This window comes from Phacochoerus africanus, chromosome 5 (genome assembly GCF_016906955.1).
Source record: "Phacochoerus africanus isolate WHEZ1 chromosome 5, ROS_Pafr_v1, whole genome shotgun sequence".
NCBI classification, from domain to species: Eukaryota; Metazoa; Chordata; class Mammalia; order Artiodactyla; family Suidae; genus Phacochoerus; species Phacochoerus africanus.
This window is the reverse complement of record NC_062548.1, coordinates 44,785,852-44,804,864: the sequence shown is the minus strand read 5'-3', so window position 1 is coordinate 44,804,864 and position 19,013 is coordinate 44,785,852. Positions and strand designations below refer to the sequence as shown.

The 19,013-nt window shown below is 64.7% G+C and overlaps 1 protein-coding gene, 1 long non-coding RNA gene and 1 other non-coding gene across 6 annotated transcripts; 1 reads left to right on the top strand and 2 right to left on the bottom strand.

Moving 5' to 3' along the window:
• Positions 1-574: 574 nt before the first annotated feature.
• On the bottom strand, positions 575-1,989 carry LOC125127607 (uncharacterized). The gene is made up of 2 exons (XR_007134998.1): positions 1,707-1,989; positions 575-1,492 (listed from the first exon to the last, which is right to left on the bottom strand). It is a non-coding gene; the product is annotated as an uncharacterized LOC125127607 (long non-coding RNA).
• On the bottom strand, positions 1,584-1,667 carry LOC125128541 (small nucleolar RNA SNORD60). Its single transcript, XR_007135248.1, has one exon. It is a non-coding gene; the product is annotated as a small nucleolar RNA SNORD60 (small nucleolar RNA).
• A 300-nt stretch (positions 1,990-2,289) lies between the features above and the next one.
• Positions 2,290-18,876, top strand: TRAF7 (TNF receptor associated factor 7). 4 transcript variants are annotated; one of them, XM_047780882.1, is made up of 21 exons: positions 2,290-2,439; positions 9,228-9,346; positions 9,596-9,653; positions 11,088-11,179; positions 12,921-13,037; positions 13,367-13,459; positions 13,625-13,658; positions 14,237-14,420; positions 14,517-14,645; positions 15,290-15,507; positions 15,596-15,669; positions 15,890-15,938; positions 16,018-16,145; positions 16,309-16,391; positions 17,133-17,172; positions 17,255-17,371; positions 17,455-17,577; positions 17,762-17,881; positions 17,992-18,123; positions 18,206-18,325; positions 18,495-18,876. In XM_047780882.1, the coding sequence occupies exons 2-21, from the start codon at positions 9,266-9,268 to the stop codon at positions 18,507-18,509; spliced, it is 2,007 nt and encodes a 668-aa protein (XP_047636838.1). In that variant the 5' UTR covers positions 2,290-2,439; positions 9,228-9,265; the 3' UTR covers positions 18,510-18,876. The 4 variants fall into 4 exon arrangements, with proteins under 4 accessions (XP_047636838.1, XP_047636836.1, XP_047636839.1 ...); XM_047780880.1 differs by having other exon boundaries at positions 2,291-2,439; positions 14,517-14,651; XM_047780881.1 differs by lacking the exon at positions 2,290-2,439 and adding an exon at positions 7,025-7,406 and having other exon boundaries at positions 14,517-14,651.
• The last annotated feature ends 137 nt before the right edge of the window (positions 18,877-19,013 follow it).

The window sequence follows — 19,013 nt, the reverse complement described above, 5'->3', positions numbered from 1 at the left end:
AACCTCATGGTTCCTAGTCGGATTCACTAACCGCTGAGCCAGGACGGGAAGTCCAGCATCTTTCCTTTAGGTAGTCCTGTCCCCCAGGGCACAGGTCCTTGATGAGAAAGGGGGTAAAGCCCTTGAGATTTTGGTGAGACTCCTCTTGGCAGCGAAGCCTGCAGCTGCGAGGCTACTCAGGAATGGATCTATGTGTCAGGAGGCGTTTCGGGCCCGATCTTCAGGGTAGAGGGCCTTTCATTTGGGTTCCCACCGCAAGGTTAGGTTGTTAGGGGTGGTGACCTTGTCTGGCTGAGGAGCCAGGACACTGTGATTCTTCCGTCGTCCCAAACAAGAGAGCGATCGAGGACAGGCTGACGGCATTAGAGGAAAGCTTAAGCTTAGACAGCCAGATAGTGTCGGCTTTGGGAGCGTCACAGGGCCTCAGTTCAAGTTGACAGACCCTCCATGGCCCTGATGGCAAAGGTTACCCCGCACCCAGACCTCTGCGTGCTTCCCAGGCCCACTATTCTCAGTGCAAATGGGGAAGGTTTCCTGGGGCAAGTTAGTCAGCTGGGAAAAAACTCACTTGGGAGGAAAAGCAGAGGCTTTGGCTTTTAATGCCACCAACTGTTGACACCAAGGGCAAAAAAATGTTCTCCCCTTGCCCCAAATGCCACTCCTCTGCCAGGGGCGTTTGTCGGATTTTGGCAACGAGTTGGGCTGGAACAGTGGCCCAGAGTGTCCAGTTGGGTAGGAGGTATGGCTTGCGAGGGTCTAAGTGTTGCTAGGAGACTGGTCCCCATTCCCAGGGGTGGGTCCAGAGACTAGGCCTGGTCTACTGCCTAACGAAAGAGGCCGATCACGAGGGACATGTCTACTTAGCCGAGGCTTAAGGGCTAGCGGAAGTCTCCAAGTGGCTCACAGGTGTAGCGGGGAATCCCACTGGTCTCTCCTGGAGCTCGCCTTAGCTGGGGAGTGGTCTATCCAGCTTTCCAGTCCAGAAACACAGACCAATGTAGGGGTGGAGAGGTGACCGGATATGGCCCTTTCCAAGGGGGCTGCAGTTGGGAGGTGGGGATCCCCCCTTCCAGTATGTGATTAGGGCCTGAGGTCCTGAGGCATATAGAGGGTGTATCACCTTTCCACCTTTGGTTGTCCCGGGTTTTAGCCTCATTCTGGAAATGTGCCAGTGAGATGGCATATGCCTGAAGGGCAGATGTTTCTGGATCTCAGAGTGCCTCAGTGGCGAAAGCAAAGTATAGGATCTCAAGGGAGCTCTATCCTCCTCTTCCTTAGGAGCAGGCGTCCTGTTTTGGACGATGATTAAAGCCCTGTTCTGACTCACCCGGGTCTGGTTTCCGTTCCTAACACCAACAGGTGTGAGAGTGAATACACACTCACCACCTCTGCTTCATTGCTGAGCACTCTGGACAGACATGGACTCCCGCCTTATTAACCAGGCCCCCATGGATGATTTGCCTCGCGGTCTTCTGCCAGGTCACCGATGTTCCTGAAAGACAGACAGCGCCCAAATGTAGACAGAAACCCAATTCTGCCAAGGCCTGTTTTCACCCCCAGGTCTTTTAAGGGCGCTCACCCTGAAGCCTCAGTCTTACAAAAATAATCAGACTGCACGTGCAGTTTTCATACGAGGTGTCAGAAGTCAAAGCAATTCATCATAGGCTCAGAGCTGAAAGGAGGAAGCAGGCCCAGTCCAGCCTTACCTGTAGGGAGAAGTACTGCTGGAAGTTCGGGACAGAACTGGGAAGTGGGGGCAGAAACGTATAGAACGCTGAGGGCCACGGAGGAGCTCAGACGGAGGCTGGACCTGGAGGCTAGGTCGGCCGGCGGGTTTAGGCCACCTCCCCGGCCCAACTCGGGCCCAGGTCCTCCCGGGACTGTGGTGCACAGAGGAAGGAAGAAAAAGCACACCGACCTCTTTCTTGATTCCGAAAGAACGCGAGGGTGCGAGGCTCAAGCTTTTATAGAAACTGCCTCACCTCTGCGATTGGGCAAGCCGGGCGGAAGTATTTGTCCTCCTCACCGCTGATACGCTCCGCTCTCTACTCCCCGGTCTCTACCAATCGCGCCTTGGCATTTCTTTTGGGGGCGGTCTCCTGGACCTGACAGCCGAAACTCCACCCTTTTGCAGAGGCCATTGAACCCAACTGTGAACGACGGATGTACACAACCAATCAGACTCCGATCTGCAACATAGAGTGATTCCAAAGTCACCAATCCGGCTCTGCGACGTCAGAGCCGCCGGAAGTCGTAGTTTCTTAAGAGCCTCCCGTAAGGCGGCCCCCCGGGGTCCCGGGAGCCAGGGAACTACGAATCCCGGAGGGCGCAGCGCCAGAGCGCTTCCGGCTCGAGCGTCCTGTCCCTTTCCCGGCCAGCGGCCGAGGGGCACGATGAAGCGGGAGGGTGGCGCTGCCGTTCTCGAGCGGCCACGGGCGGGTGAGTGTCCGCGCGGCGTGCTGGGTCTGGGGCTCGCGCCTTGGGGCCGCGCGGTGGGGCCGGGGGGAGAGGGCGTGTTGGGGGCCCGGGAAGGGGGAGGAGGTCGCGTTTGGGAGGCGGGGCTGAGGCCCGCCGGGATCTCCCTGTCTGTCCATCAGCTGGTCCGTCGCTCGCTCCCTTCCTCCATACTCTCCTTATTCATTCCTTCTTCCTGCCTTTACTGATCGCCGCCTGGTGCCCAGCACTGTTATAGGCGCCGGGAGACTGCGGAGAGCATGACCCCCGTTCTCTTAGGCTCTTAGGGTTTCTCTGAGCGCAGGGTTTCTCAGTCTCGCCACTCTTGACACTTTGTGGCCATCATTCCCTTCCGTGCCTTGTAGAATGTTGAGCAGCATCCCTGATCACCTTCTAGAAACCTGTCCTTCCAAATGCGACAACCAAAAATGTCTCCAGACATTTCCATGCATTCCCCCTTTGAGAAGCAGGGATCTAGAAAGTGGGGGGGACTGACCATACACAGAGACAGTCCTGAGGGGTTGTGATAAGTGCCGCGAAAGAAAGAAACCTGGCGTTGAGAGAGTCCTGGGGGCTCTTGACTGGCTTGGGGAGGGGGCGGTGCAGTGAGCAGTCTGTCTGGCCTGGGGAGTTGCTGGAAGGGCTTGCTGAGCAAAGGGAGCAAGAGATGCAAAGGCCTAGAGTGAGAAAGCTTGGCAGACACCAGCAAGGAGGGAGAGGTGAAGTCGGGGAGGCCTCACGGGGATTGTCCTGTGCTGACAAGGGAGGCTGTTGGGAGATCCAGCACCGAGAGCGGCCATCAGGTCTAAGTCCAGTAAGAAGCCTCTGGTTATGTGTGGAGGAAGCCCGCTGGCTTCAGTGGGGAAGTCGGTGAGAGTGAGGAGGCTGGGAAGAGGGGGGTGGGGCCCTCTCTCCAAGTCCTCACTGGGGCCGTTGACCTGGCCTGGGTGTCTTGAGCCAGGCCAGGGCCATCAGCTGGGGCCGAGTCTGGGGTCCTGCCGGATGGCACCCTGCCCTGGGAGGAGGGGAAGGGTGCCACTCAGCATCGCTGCACCCCTTGCTCAGAGCCCTGTGCTGCCCAGCCCTTCAACCCACCCTTCTCCGGTCACCCCCCCACCGGCACACGTAGGCCCTCTCACCTGGCTTGGGCCTTGGCCAAGCGCGTGGCCTCCCTCTTCCTCATTCCTTTCTTGCCCCCCCCAATCACAAATCCCCACTGGCACTGCTCTGGGTGTTCAGGTTTGTCCATGGAAGCCCCAGTCCCTGTGTCTCAAGGTGCCTGCATCCTATCGCAGCATAATCTCCAGGAAGCCAGACGCTCCTTCTGGGGGAGAGCAGGGAGATGGGCTGCCTGGCTGAACGAGACAACTGGTGGGAAGGCAGGGCCCCAAACTGAGGCTCCCTTCCGTAAGTCCGCTGCGGCTGTGTCTTTCTGGAAAGGAATGGAGAAGATCAGTGTTTTCGGTGTCGACTTAGGAGGAAGAGGAACCCACAGAAAAGTGCCTTTGGCAGGTCAAAGAGAGCTCAGTAGCACTTCCAAGCCTCTGCCTCCCCCACCAGGCTCCTAGCTTCCCCAGGGTCAGAGTCTTTGTCAGTTGTCCCCATGACCACTCTCTCTAGCATAGGGCCTGGGATGCAGTGGGCATGACCCTTGGCCAGCTGGCTGGACAAAGAAATGGGTAGGTCAGGGGATGGAAGGAGACACGGTCGAAGGGCCGGAGCGGTTGGGAGGCTTCGGCAGCCCAGACCCTGTGTTCCGGCCACTCGTTGGCCTGGCTTGGTGTGGGGCTGGCTTACATGCATGGTGGGGCTCCTTGATTTGCCGGTGGCAGCAGGGGAAACAGAAGGGACATGGCTTTGGTCTGCCTCCGCGTGACCTCTCTCGGTGGCTGGCTGTCCCTGGGGTAGCCTCTGGGCCTCCGTTTTCAGTTCCCAAGAAGGAGTTGCTGCCAGTGGAGGCTTCTCTGTTGATGGGCATGGCTTCTCTCCCAGTCCCTTCCAGACCTGGGTACATCCGCTCCATTTTCTGGGTGAGAAATCTGAGCACCAGGCAGGCACCTGGCTCGAAGTCACACACCTGCTTAAGGGAAAAAGGTGGGATTTGAACTCAAGCACTTTTGGGTGGGCACCTAGGACTTCAGGCCTCGGGCCGGCTCGGGCCAGAGGGACCCACTAGGCCCTCTCAACAGATGCCCTCTGTGTGTGCCGGGCGGCCCTGGGGCAGAAGGGGAATGGTTGCTGCTGGGAGGAGCGTGGCATCAGACAAAGCCGGAACTGGGCACTGGGGCTGGGGCTGAAGTCACTGTGCCCACCTGGCCCTCCGCGGCCCTGGGCAGGAGGGGGCGGGCTGTCTGGATGCCTTTCAGGGGCTGAATGATTCCGGGAGCACCTAGGGAGGGTACCTGGGTGGGAGGAGCAGCCTGGCCAAGACTAGGACCTGAGGGTGAGGGCGTGGTGGTGCCGCAGCAGGGGCTGGAGGGTGTGGCTGGGCGAGGAGGGGCCCTGGTCCAGGGACTTGGCCTGCACTCCCCGACCTCCACAGGGAATCGCAGGAGACAGAAGGCACAGAGGAGTGATGAGAAAACAGCCAAGGGGGCACGGAGGTACAGACTGGGGCCTGCACTGCCAGCCACTGGGCTCTCGGGTGAAGGCCCAGGTCCTGTCTCCATGGGTTCAGACTCACGGATTTAGGACAGCCAGGGACTGGCTTTCCAGTTCCTCCCCTGTAGTCGGGGCAAGGCTGGGCACTGAGTTGGAGGGAGGGTTTGGGCAGGAAGACATGGCCCTGCAGCTGGGCGCTGAGATCAGAGGATGGATGCTGCCTCTTCCAGGACATTCTGTCCCTGCTCCGGATCTGGCCACCCCTTCCTCCAGTAAGCCCCATGGATGTCCTCCTGGCTGGGCCAGGTCCCCACCTGTACATGGCTGTCAGATGCGGGGAGAAAGGACAGGGCTGGGAGACTGGCACCAAGGGGGGTGGGGGAGGGAAGGCATCCATCCCCATTGCCAGGTTGGGGTCAAGGCCAGGCTGCAGAGCAAGGAAGATTCCCTCCCTCCGGCAGAGGGGCCTGGGGAGGCTGGACCTGGACAGGAGAGGCCAGGAAGCTGGATGGAGGGTGCAGGGGGGCAGAGCGCCAGGGAGAGGAGGCTACAGCAAGTGTCTGGTTTGGCCCCTTTGAAACCTCCGTGGAGCCCGGGCTTGGGTGCCAGGGGAAGGGCATCAAAGTGAGGGCCAAGGCCTGAGCTGAGCGCTGGGAGGGAGGGAGGCTGGGGGTCTCACATCAGGGCCTACTGAGCTGCCAGGGGATCTGTGACGTCACACCCTGCCTGCTCGGCATGGAAAAGCCACGTTAAGGGGACGCCAGGGAACAGCCCAGGGAAGTGTGTGTGGCTTTGCTATGGCAACCGGGCCTGACGATCGGATCTGGCAGCCTGGCTGGGGCTGGAGCCGGGGGGCCCAGGGCAGGGGCTGTGCCTTGTCGCAGTTCAGCCAGCTGGCCACCCACAGCTCCGTGGCAGGAGGGGCTGAGGAGTCCTGAGCCCCTGTGCCCTTCCCTGGGGCAGCCATCACCAAACGGGTGGCGGTTATAGGACTGTCTCCCCCCTGGCTGGCTCAGCATGTGCCATTCAGGGGACCCAGCTCCAGCATGGCCAGCCCGGCCATGGGACCCAAGTGGGGGGGGACCCCTACCAGGCCTGACCCACACCCCCTCTGGGCACTTCCCAAGGGAAAGGGGGTTGTGTCCCCCACTCCTTGGGGTGAGGCCCCAGCAGAGCCCTTTGGGCTTCCCCAGGGGGCAGGCTGAGGCAGTTCCTGAGCCGGGCTGTCCTCCTGCACAGGCTGCTGGAGAAGGGGACTTGGGGGGCACTTTCCTGAAGAAGGGGTAGGGGGTGGGAGGCGAAGCGCAGAGGCTGGGGCGTTTCAGGTGGGTCTCTGCTTCCACACTGGGTGGTGAGGGCACACCTTAGACATGGACGTGGGTGGACAAGGACCCCTGAGCCTTGACCCTGGCTCAGGCAAGGAAGGAGACCCTACGTGGTCCGCCTCTCCCCCCAGCCTTACTCGGAGGCTCAGCCCCATTTGCATTCGGACCTGGAGGTCTTCTCTTTGAGGGCAAGAACCTCTGAGCCCCTCCGCTGGGCCCTCCTGGGGGACCAGGGAACAGGCAGGGCAGGGACCTGGCCGGCCCGGAGGTGGAAGGACTTGGGGAGGGGAGCCGGGCTCACCCCCAACCCCGGTCTCCCACAGGTCTGAGCTGGCTGAGGATTCTTGGGTCCAAAGCTCCCCTGGGGGGCAGGGCACCCCTCCAGGACAACTAGGCCCAGCCGCCCTGTGGCCTCAGCCAGGGGAGCCCTGGGCTGGGCTGCCGTGTGTTGGGGTTGGGGCCCCTGGGGCCAGAGGAAGACTGCAGTTGCGAAAGGCAGCCCTGCCCCCGCCCCGGGACCTGCCCGAGGCCGTTGGCGGGTGTCTTGCTCAATCCGAGATGCCCTGGATGCTGCAATCTCTGCCTTCCGCCCACCCTGCCCGGGCTGAACCCTGTGAACCGGGAAACGCTTCCCTTCCATCTTCCCTTGCTGCTCAGCTGGGTTCACAGCCGCTCAGCCTGACGTCCACCACTGGGTCCTGCGTCCTTGTCGCCGCGGGCCTGACAGCTCTTGGCTGCTGGTGGCCGTCTGGGGACTTTCCAGTCGATTTGCATGTTGCCCTGCGAGCCCCGCGTGCCTTTCTGTTGACCTCACTTCAGAAGGCGGGATAGCCAGCCGCCCGCTCTCCCTGACTGCAGCAATGGGTGCTCGGGCACTCAGCACCCACGGGGGCTGGCTGCATCCCAGGGGGAGTGCCTGTTGGAGTCCTGGCCACCCAGACTGTGGGCGCTGTTCCCTGGAGCCAGCAGCTGGCCTCTTGGCCTGACAGCTTGCGGTGGCGGGAGCAGATGGAGGGTAGAATCCAGGTCAGTGTCGGCCAGTGGCCTCCCTGTGACACCCCTCCCCACAGTGGGCACCCGTGGTGCTGGGGAAGGAGCCAACCTCGGGTTTCCCAGGAGGGCGGAGCTTTTCATGTTGATGGGGGCGAGTCACCACATCCCGTTGTCTGGGCCTCACCCCAGCCCGGGGTGTCCTCACCCGAAGCAGGGGAGCCCCCGAGACGCCCTGCTTGGTGTGGAGACTAAGCCGGCAGCTGTGCTGGCAGTGGGGCCTCTGGACAGGCCTGTTTCAGCGCCTCTACTTGAGGGCCTGGAACTGCCCACGAGAGGACAAGCACCAGGAGCCTGGGCTGGGGCACAGGGCCAAGCTCTCAGGATCCCGTATCTCGCCGGACCCACGAGGCCCTCAGAGGGCCCGAGAGCTGCCCTGTCCAGGCCGGAGTCCTAAAGCCAGGAGGCTGGGTGCAGGTGGCATTTGCAGGACACAGCAGGGGCTGGGCAGGGAGGGGGCACGGTGCGGGGCACAGGCCTGAGAGCCCACCTGCTCCTTGCAGACCTGCAAGCCAGGTCGGGGGACTGCTGAGTGGGCCCCAGGTCACACTTTGCAGTGAGGGGGGCATGGCCATCGCTAGCTGAGGGCCTGGTGTGGAAGGTGCCGGAACCAGCTGAACTGTGTGGTGTGCTCTGCTGGACTCACCTGGGGGATGCAGAGAGCGTGTCCCGCCTTCTCCTGCTGGGCGGGGGGCTTGGCAGCCCTTTCTACCTGAGGGACCTCCAGGCCACGGGGGGGCCCCTGGCCGTCACGTGGCCCCTGGGAGCAAGAACCTAGCTGTCATAATGACTGGGAAGCGGGCTTGCCTGTATCATGGAGTCCAGGGGTTGCTGCTTGGGGTTTCTGGGGTGGGGGAGAGCGCAGGCGGGCCTGGTGACAGCGGGCCTGAGTTTGTGGCCTTCCTCCTCGTGGGGAGTTCGGCTTCAAGCTGAGGCGTTGCAGCTCTAAGCACAGCTGGCTGCCGTGGGGAGACAGTGCTCCTGGCCACGGGCTGCTGTGGGTCCCGGTGTCACACAGGCCGCTCAGTGGGAGCTGCCACTGGGTCATTTTCTTTGTCTCTTCCCTCGTCTGCGGATATAGCCGGGCCGGGCAGCTCTCCCAGGGCCCACCCTGGCCTCTCTTCTTGGGGGGTGGGAGTCCCCGGAGACCTGGGATGAGTCCCATCGTGACTTCTCCCTGCCACCCTACCCGTGAGACCTGGGGCCGTCCTTGTTCCGGGGGTGGGTGACCTGTACAAGGTCCAGAGAGGGAACTCGTCACCCTCCCCCTGCCCAAAGGGGCTCTCTCTGTGTGAGGAGGCTGGTGAGGGGCTGGCCTCCAGGTAACCCCAACCTGACAGGTTCTTCGGGGCGTGGCCAGCATCCCCGCCGTCCTGCAGATGGGGGGGGATCCTGGCGGGGCGGATCCCAGCTGCCTCAGCAGGAGACAGGCATGTGGCTTGGTCGTGCTGTGTGTACCCAGCCATGGCCCCAGGGGTGTTGGGGCCTCAGAGCCAGAGGACCAGGCCGAGCAGGGTGGGGGGATTCTCAGCTCTGGGATGGAGCTGATGGGCCTTTCCAAAGGGCTAAGCCTAAAGCAAGGGAGGACCAAGTGTCAGCTGCGCACGGGAGCCTCCGCCCTTGCTCTGGCCTGAGCTCACCTGGGATGGAGGGTGGGGAAGGAACTTTGCCCGCGGAGCCGCCCTTGCAAGTATTGGCAGTGGAGAGGCCGTCGCGGGCCTCGTGTGCAGCGGGCCCTGCCAGCTGACTGGGCCGCGGCGCCATCTTCGAAGCCCTTCGTTTATGCTCCCTTCGCAGGGGACGCTGCCCGAGGACCCTAGATGCCTCTCTAGAGCATGAGCGCGGGCAAGAGCGCCCGCTACAACCGCTTCTCTGCGGGGCCTGCCAACCTTCCCACCCCAGACGCCGCCACCGGGGTAAGGGGACACCCTCAGGGTAGGGTCTGCCTCAATACACACCCCGCGTACCCCGGCCCAGAGGAGCTTCCCAAGCAGTCCCTGCCCCTCGTGGCGCCCGCTCGCATGGGCAGTGCCGTGGGCACGGCAGGCGTGTCTGAGTCTGTGCGCGCCCATGGCCTCGGCAGCAGGAGAGCCTGTTGGCGCATGTCCGTGTGTGTCCACGTCCTCTCTGGGGTCAAGGTCAAGTCTCGTCTGTTCTCTCTCCAGACCAGAATGGAAACGACCTTCGGGCCTGCCTTTTCAGCGGTCACCACCATCACAAAAGGTGAGCCCCGGACAGGCTGGGCTGGGGAGTCGGGTCCTGTGCCCCACTCCCAGCTGCTGCCACGTGCTCCCCCGACCCCCGCGCCTGCCGCCCGACCTCCCCTGCACCACTTGGCACGCCCGTCCCTTGCCGAGTGACCCCTGACCACCCAGGCTCCTATCAGCCTGTAAAAGGTCAGGATTGGGGTCCGTGCCAGGCGTGGGGCTGGGGAAGCGCTCATGGGTGCTCGGGAGTTGGATGCCAGGGTGCGCCCCAGCGCCGGGCTCCGGGAGGTGGTGAGGCACCCGCAGACCAGGCCTGCGGCCCCTCCGGTTCTACCTTTTCGGCTCTCTGCCCCTCGCAGGAGCACAGCAGCGGCTGATGAGCTTTTTAATTGCGTTTCCCTGCTCTCCTCTGGACACACTCGGCAGCGGGGTCACCAGGCCACCATGTGCATCTGCTCACACAGGCTCCTTACTGCCGGGTGACTGCCTCAGCTGCTTTGAAACCCTCTTTTTTTCCTTGGATGTTCCCTCCTAGGAAAAAGCAGACAGACTTCCCTCCTAATCGCATCACCCAAGTAACTGTTCCTTAATTTCTCATCTACTTTTCAAAGCCACGTAGAACCCTGTCATGGCAGTCGAAAGCTCCCAGGCAGAGAGGGACAGGGCTTGTCCCGCCCTGTCCCACCCGGCCAGCCCCTCAGTGGCAGCAGTGGTCAGAGGCAATGGCCAGGCACGAACGGCTGCCTCGCCCGGCCTCCCTCGTTACAGACAGGGAAACAGGCCCAGTCACAGGGCAGCCCGTCGAAGCCTGGATCTTGAGCAGCAGGGCTGGTTGTTGTGACGTCTGGGCCTGGCAGGGGCCCAGTGGTGGCTACTCTAGGCCTCTGGCTCCCGCCTGCAGGGTGGCTCTTGTTCCCACGTGGACCCCTGACCACTGTCTTCTCTGAGCAGCCCAGGTGACATCAGGAGGAGGCAGGCGTGTGCCTCCCGTGCTCGGTTCCTTGTTTTGGCCACACTAGGGGAGGACGTAGGAGAAGAAGGGACCTAGGCCACCAGGCCGCCATCCTGGCCCCACTGCGTACCCGCTGAGAGGCCCTGATCCCCCCCGCCGCACGCTCCCCCTTGGGACTGAGGTACCCGAGGTCCCACCTGGCAGGGTTATCTTGAGGCTCAGACAAAACAGTGCCCCTTGTAGAGGCTGAAAGAAGACCTTCCACCCCAGCCCCAGCCTGCCTGCGGGTGGCAGGGCTGGGACTGTCCCAGGTAGGCAGAGCCCGGCAATGCAGCTCCAGGCGCTGGGCGGACCTGGCGAGGCAGCTGCAGCCTCCCCCGACGTCCGCCCAGCCTCCGGCCCCACCTGGCCCATCTGTGAAGGAGCCCCCTGCCTGCCTTGGTGCTCAGGGCTCCCCCAAGGCCCCCCGCTCACAGCACCTCGGCCTCTTCTTTGCAGCTGATGGGACCAGCACGTACAAGCAGCACCGCAGGACGCCCTCTTCATCCAGCTCCCTGGCCTACTCCCCACGGGACGAGGAGGATAGCATGGTAGGTCTGCGCCTCGCTCACCCTCCCTCTGGGCCCAGGTCCCGGGGGGAGCTGAAGGTGGAGGCCCAGCTGCAAGGAGCACCCTGAGCTCAGGGCTGAGGGTAAGGCGAGCTGGTGAGGCAGGGGCCTGGCACCTGCAGATGCCCTGAGGCCTGAGCACCGGTGACTGGGTTTGAGAGAGGTGGCCGGCCAGGGTGGCTGGGCTGGGGGTGCGGCGCCTGCAGGTCAGGTCGAGGCACGTTTGGCTCCATTGTGGGGGGTCGGGGGGTGGGAGCCACAGGAGGAGGTAACAAGATCAGACCCTCATTCCTAAAGCTTCCTCTGCTGCTGAGCAAAGGGTTAGTAGGTGGGGTGCCAGGTAGAGGCAGGGGCCTCAAGCGTGGAGGTCCTGACAAGGGAGACAGGACCCAGCAGGTGGGGATAGATGGACAGGCCCAAGCTGAGGGTCAGCACGGGGCCTGCAGAGTGAATTACTTGTGCCTGTGGTTTCTAGAATCCACGGGTCTTGGTGGCTTTAAGGAGGGGGGCACATGCTGTGAGGGCCCTGAGCCGTGGCCACCTGGCACCGTCTCTGCCGGCTGCTGGGTCCCCTTAGGCCACCCCTTGCTCGCCCTGGGGAGCTGGGCTCTCCCCGGCCCCAGTAGTTTAGGGCCAGCTGCCTCGCCCCCTGCCCGGGCCTGCAGCGTCCCCTCCACTCAGCAGGAGTGGGAGCTGTGCACGGAGCAGCTGGACAGGGGGAGTGGCCAGGCTGGCCCCCGCTGCCTGGCCCAGATCCAGCCTGGACCTGCCCTCGGCCTCTGGTCACCACTGCTGTTGGGGATGATCTGACTCACTTCCTCTCACTTTCCCCTCTTGTGTCTCACATGGCGTTTCCATGCAAACGTGCCACTGGGATGCTGTGACGGGAGCTGGGCACTGCCCTGGTGAGGGAGGCGCCTGTCTGTGGGCACACTGGGGACACAGGCCTCTGTGCAGAGCTGGCACTGCCCAGCCAGCCTCCCTCTGCCCGCAGTGGGTCCCACACTCCAGGCCAGCAGGAAGGGGACCATTCCGACAGTCCCAAGACCCACAGAGGCCCCAGGGAGGCTGGCACCAAGAGAGGGTGGCCGGGGGTGGAGGTGGGAGGTGTAGAGGCAGGAGGTTTATGGCTTGTGAATGAGGCTTCGGGGTGGGGGCGGAGGGTGGGTAGCAAGGGCTCTGGTAGGAGCTCTTCTGGAGGGTTCTTAGCACAGCGGGAAGGGACCTCCCCCCAGATCCGTGTCCTTACGGCTCAGGCGGAGGCAAGCACCCATGGCCTCCCTCCTGCTCTCAGCTCGGCTGGGATTTGGTGGGTGCGTGGGGGTCCCTGCTCCTCTGGGGTGGTGTCCCTGGCCAGGTGGACAGCCTCTCCCGGCCAGTCTCCCGCGCCCTGGCCTTCAGCGGTCTGGGGGCCGCAGCCGCCCCTGCCCTGGGATTGGCTGGTGGAGGTGCCCCCCGTGCAGCCCACATTCCTCACGGGAAGCGGGAAGCAGGAAGCAGGCCGAGCGCGTCCTGGCGGAATTGAATCGCAGGAAGCCTCTCCGTTTACACAAAGAAAGGTGGCAAGCGTGATTGGGCGTCCCGACCCCAGGGTCGGGGCCGCTGGGCAGGCGGAGGCCGGGCCGCTGCACCGGCTCCCCGCACCCGCAGCAGCCGTGGGCTGCGCTGCACCCACTGGGACGGCCCGCCCTCCGCCAGCTAATGGCGCCCGCCCCCGCCGCAGCCCCCCATCAGCACCCCGCGCCGCTCCGACTCGGCCATCTCCGTCCGCTCTCTGCACTCCGAGTCCAGCATGTCCCTGCGCTCCACCTTCTCGCTGCCAGAGGAGGACGAGGAGCTGGTAGGTGCAGTGGCAGGCGGGCTCAGGAGACTGTGCTGGGACCCTCGCTGCGGGGTGGTTGGAGCCCCCGAGCCACACGCGTCCATGTCGGGGACTTGGCGGCCAGGCTGCGTTCCCCCCCCCCATCCCATTCTTTTCACTCAACCCCAGGGGCTGCCCCGCAACCAGCTTTGGGAACAGAGAACAGGGCCCTCGCTCGTCTGTGTCCCAGGGAGAGGCCAGGGCAGGGGCAGCTGGGGGCCCAGCCCTGGGGCTTAGCAGGCTCCCCACAGGACACACCCTGCGCCCGCAGCCCAGCCCCACCCTCACCCTGCCTTGCTTGGTTCTAGGAGCCGCTGGTGTTTGCTGAGCAGCCCTCGGTGAAGCTGTGCTGCCAGCTCTGCTGCAGTGTGTTCAAGGACCCTGTGATCACCACGTGTGGGGTGAGGCTGCCCTCTGGCCCGGGGCCCCACTCTGAGGCCCCTTCCACCTGGAGCCTCGGCCTCTGGTCACAGGCCTGGCCTGGCCACTCGGCAGGTCCCTCTGTAGTGGGCACGGGGTGGGGGCAACTCTGCAGCTGCGCCCCAATCTGCCATCTGTCTCCACAGCACACCTTCTGTCGAAGATGCGCCCTGAAGTCAGGTAGGTCCGGCCCCGGCCCTGCCACCTGTTCCCCACGGGGCGGGGGGGTGGTGGCCCAGCCCCGGCCCGGTACTGCTGGTGCCCCTGGCTGTGCGGTGGCTTCTGTCTGGTTGTCCCATGGTGCCGGTTTCTAGGTGACCACTAGGGCCAGGCTCAGGCTCGAGACCTTGACAAGCAGAGCAGCAGGACCTGGGTTGGGGCCTCCAGGCTCAGCGCCTGCTCTCTGTCGCCCTCACTGTCAAGGCCGCCCACCTCGCTGCCTCAGGCCACAGCGGCTGGGCAGGCCTGGCCCCTCCATCCTCTGCCCCAGCCCTCTTGGCCCCTGCCCCAGGCTCTCAGGTCAACTGAGAGGCCTCTGTCACACCTGCTCACCCAGGGGTTAGTCTCGCAGCCCCGTCCTCTCTCGAGCGGCCCTGGCAGGGGCTCAGCCCACCCAGCCGGAGGGGCGTGTTCCAGGCCTGCCACTCACCCGGGCACGGTCCCCCGGCGAAGCCTGGCCCCAGAGCCCGGGGCAGCGCCGCAGCGGGGAAGGGGGGGCGGCTGGGTGCCCTGTGGGGTCAGCGTGCCGTCCCCCCCAGAGAAGTGTCCCGTGGACAACGCCAAGCTGACGGTGGTGGTGAACAACATCGCGGTGGCCGAGCAGATCGGCGAGCTCTTCATCCACTGCAGGCACGGCTGTCGGGTGGCGGGCGGCGGGAAGCCCATGGTCTTCGAGGTGGACCCCCGGGGGTGCCCCTTCACCATCAAGCTCAGTGCCCGGAAGTAAGTGCCCCCTTCCGTTCCCCCCCCCCGCCCCCGGGGGACCGAGGTCCAGCAGCTCTGGGGACCAGCCCCCGCCCCACACGCCACCTCCCCCAGGGACCACGAGGGCAGCTGTGACTACAGGCCGGTGCGGTGCCCCAACAACCCCAGCTGCCCGCCCCTCCTCAAGATGAACCTGGAGGCCCACCTCAAGGAGTGCGAGCACATCAAGTGTCCCCACTCCAAGTACGGGTGAGTGGGCGGGGGTGGGCGCACGGGGCAGCCCCCGGGGCACGGGCAGGCGGGCCGGAGCGGGGGGCGTGCCTGGGCTGGAATTCACGGTCCCTCCTTCAGCAAACCTTGGTGGCGATCTGCCTGAGTGCTGGGTGCTGGGGAGACGACCTTAGCGGGAGCCACACCGTCGACTGTGTAATTACAGACCGAGGTACAGGTGCCGAGAAGGAGACCTGAGCCCCGCGGGGAGACAGGGGCCAGAGTGGTCGGGGAGCTGGGGGTGGTCAGGGAAGGCCTCAGCTGAGAATGAATGCATGCGTGGGCACGAGCCAGGCAGAGACCTGGGCAAGGGCTTCCGGCAGCTGGACCAGCAGGGTGGAGGTGAGAGCAGGGGTTGGGAGAAGAGGCAGCGGCTGGCTCCAAGGGTGAGGTGGAGAAGCCCTTGAAGAGCTTGGAGCAGGAGCGAGTGGTCGGATTACGGGGTGGCCGCAGGACGACGGGTGGGTGCAGCTGTGGAGAAGACGGTGGGCCCTGCGGGGTGCAGGAGGCACAGAGATGGGATTCGAGAGAGACTCTCGCGGCTGGGGAGGCAGAGGGAGGGGTCCAGCTGGGCGGCAGGTGGGCAGGTGGGCAGAGCAGCTGTCCTGTCCCTCCAGGTGCACGTTCATCGGGAACCAGGACACGTATGAGACGCACCTGGAGACCTGCCGCTTCGAGGGCCTGAAGGAGTTCCTGCAGCAGACGGACGACCGCTTCCACGAGATGCACGTGGCGCTGGCCCAGAAGGACCAGGAGATCGCCTTCCTGCGCTCCATGCTGGGCAAGCTCTCGGAGAAGATCGACCAGCTGGAGAAGAACCTGGAGCTCAAGTTCGGTGAGCGCCCAGCCTGGGGCGGGGGGGCGGGGGGGTGGGGGGGCAGCCCCTGCTCCTGGTCCCTGACGCCCTCTCCCCTGTTGCGCAGATGTCCTGGACGAAAACCAGAGCAAGCTCAGCGAGGACCTCATGGAGTTCCGGCGGGACGCGTCCATGCTGAACGTGAGCGGGCGGGGCCAGGCCGGGAGGTGGGGTGACAGACCCAGGACCGGCTCTCGCTTGGGTCCCAGCAGGGGGCCTGTGCCCGCTCAGGATTCGGTGTCTGTCCTGGGGAGGGTGGCTCTGCTGCACCTGCCCGTCCCTCGCAGAGCCCAGGCCTGGGGCCCCGGGAGGGTCGTGGGGCCCCGCCCACCCCTTCTCTGCTCTGCTCTGGGCCTCGCAGGACGAGCTGTCTCACATCAACGCGCGGCTGAACACGGGCATCCTAGGATGTGAGTACATGCCTGCCGCTCCTGCTGCTGTCCCGGAGGCCCCCGCGGGCCCCTCACCCGTCTCCCTCCCTCTCTGCAGCCTATGACCCGCAGCAGATCTTCAAGTGCAAAGGAACTTTCGTGGGTCACCAGGGCCCGGTCTGGTGCCTCTGCGTCTACTCAGTGGGGGACCTGCTCTTCAGCGGCTCCTCTGACAAGACCATCAAGGTGGGCAGAGTCCTGCCTAGGAGCTTGGCAGCCTAGCAGGGCCGGGGTGGGCAGTGCCCATGGACTGGCTCCCCTCCCCCTACGGTGCCCATCTTTCCTGGCGTGGTGCCCCGTGCCACTGGTCTGACCCTGCTGGGACCTGCCCTGACCCCGGTCTATGCAGGTGTGGGACACGTGTACCACCTACAAGTGCCAGAAGACGCTGGAGGGCCACGACGGCATCGTGCTGGCACTCTGCATCCAGGGGTGAGTGCAGGCACGTGTGTCTACCCACCGCAGGGTTCGCGTGGCGCCGGGGACGGGAGACCCGAGGACCGTGCACTTGGGTCTGTGGCCGCACGTGCCCTCGAGGGGTGGTGTCTGCCCCTCCTGGGAGACAGCCTGGACCCCGAGCAGGGCGGGCGGGCTCACGGGTGGCAGGATGTGAGCCCTCCGTCCCTGAAGCTGTATGTGCCCTGGCCTGGAGTCCCGCAGGGGCAGAGGCTAGAGGTGGGACCAGAGAGGGAGGCGGGGGCTCACCACGGCCAACCTGCACCCGAGCCCGGGGCACAGCCCCGTAAAGCAGCCAGCCCGACCCCCCCTTCCCCCCAGGGAGCCCCTTCCAGACGTCTCTCCTGTCTCATGTCCTGAGGCTTTGTGTTGTGGGCGTAAGTGTGAGTGTGTGCGCGCATGTCTGAGCGAGCGAGGGAGAGGGAGATGCTGGCTCACAGGAAACAACAGCTTGACTGCCAGCAACACGGGCAGGGTAATTACCTCCCAGCTCAGCTGTTAGACGCTTGCCAGGCAGGCACGGGGCTGGGCCTCCACTTCCAAGGGCCCTTCGCTGAGACGGTAAAACCCAGGCCGGGCTCAAGGACGTGGCGGTGGCCCTGGCCCCCCGCCCAAGCTGCTGGTTCCTGGGGGCCGGTACTCCCTCGGCCTGGCCCAGGCAGCGCCAGCGAGGATGCTGGCTTCTCGCGCCCTGACACCGTGGCTCTGCCTCCCCAGGTGCCGGCTCTACAGCGGCTCTGCAGACTGCACCATCATAGTGAGTGGGGCCGGCGGGCGGCGTCCACGCCCCACCCGGACCCGGGAGCCCGGGGCTCACTGTGCCTCCTCCCTCCTGCCAGGTGTGGGACATCCAGAACCTGCAGAAGGTGAACACGATCCGGGCCCACGACAACCCGGTGTGCACGCTGGTCTCCTCGCACAACCTGCTCTTCAGCGGCTCCCTGAAGGCCATCAAGGTGGGGCAAGGGGCGCCAGGTGGGGCAGCGGGTGCCGGCGCCTGCCCTCGCTCACCCGCCCGTGCTCACGGCTGCTCCCCCAGGTCTGGGACATCGTGGGCACCGAGCTGAAGCTGAAGAAGGAGCTCACCGGCCTCAACCACTGGGTACGGGCCCTGGTGGCCGCCCAGAGCTACCTGTACAGCGGCTCGTACCAGACAATCAAGGTGCGCCCGCCCCGAGCGCCTGCGCCCTGGCCGGCTCCCGGGGCTCCACCTGTCCTACCCCGACCCCGCCGGCCCAAGGAGACCCTCACACACACCCCAGGGTGGGCAGTGCTGCTGCCTGCATACAGAGACCCCCAGGGTGAGGCATCTGGGCTGGGACCAAGTGGCCCGTGCTTGCCCCCAGATCTGGGATATCCGGACCCTCGACTGCATCCACGTCCTGCAGACGTCTGGTGGCAGCGTCTACTCGATCGCCGTGACGAACCACCACATCGTCTGTGGCACCTACGAGAACCTCATCCACGTAAGAGCCGGCACCCAGGGCTGGGGCCCGGCTCTGGGCCCATTTCCCCTGCCCCCCGCCCCCCGCCCCGGTCTGTGCCTCTGACCCGCCTCTGCCCTCCCCCCCACCAGGTATGGGACATTGAGTCCAAGGAGCAAGTGCGAACCCTGACGGGCCACGTGGGCACCGTGTACGCCCTGGCGGTCATCTCCACGCCAGACCAGACCAAAGTCTTCAGTGCGTCCTACGACCGCTCTCTCAGGGTGCGAGCTGGCCTGGCAACAGAGGGGGGCCCAGGGCCGGTGGCCAGGCCGGGGCGGGTCCTCACATGCCCTGTGCCCCCAGGTGTGGAGCATGGATAACATGATCTGCACGCAGACCCTGCTGCGCCACCAGGGCAGCGTGACAGCCCTGGCTGTGTCCCGGGGCCGGCTCTTCTCGGGAGCCGTGGACAGCACTGTGAAGGTCAGCGCCTCGGCTCGGGCCACCCAGAGGGGCGGCCTGTGCCGAGCAGGGGGAGGTGTTGGGAGCCGGGAGCCCTGGGCGGGTGGCAGGGGACAGCAGGCAGGAATGGCAAGTGGCTCTGGGGCCGGACGCCCAAAGGGGCCCCTGAAACGGAGCCTTTCCTCTGCAGGTTTGGACTTGCTAACAGAACCCGGGCCAGGTCTTGGCTTGCTCTGGGCCCAACCCAGGCCGGTCCCAGTCCGGCTGGCCCCACGGTTGGTCTGGGGGTCTCTGCCCACCCTGTGGGGACAGGCAGGCAGACTCAGCCAGGCAGGCAGTGAGTGCCCTCCCTGCCCGGCACCCAGCGAGTCCCCCTCTGCTTGGCCCTGTCATCGTCACTGCCAGGACAGTGCCCAGCCCCTCTCTGGGTGCCAGGTACGAAGTTCAGCAGCCCCCCACTCTGTCCTGACTCCAGGTGGACTGAGGGCCTTTTTACTCACCTTTTCTACTGTTTTTAGACTGTATATAGATTTGATTACTTCCTGATTGAAATAAAAGCTGCACAGACTGTGGCTGTGAGTCGGGATGGCCCTTGGGGAGGGAGAGGCCGCCTGAGAACACTGGGGTGCCCGGGCACCAGCAGCCAGCGGGAGGGACCCTGGGGCGGGAGCACCGGAGGCTCCCGGTGACAAGCCCGGGCAGGACACGG

Excerpts from the sequence above, each read along its gene's own strand:
- TRAF7 (XM_047780880.1), top strand. The coding sequence starts at position 9,266 with ATGAGCGCGGGCAAGAGCGCCCGCTACAACCGCTTCTCTGCGGGGCCT. Across the intron at positions 13,659-14,236 it reads AAGATGCGCCCTGAAGTCAG|AGAAGTGTCCCGTGGACAAC; the intron begins GTAGGTCCGGCC and ends CGTCCCCCCCAG. Across the intron at positions 15,508-15,595 it reads GAACCTGGAGCTCAAGTTCG|ATGTCCTGGACGAAAACCAG; the intron begins GTGAGCGCCCAG and ends CCTGTTGCGCAG.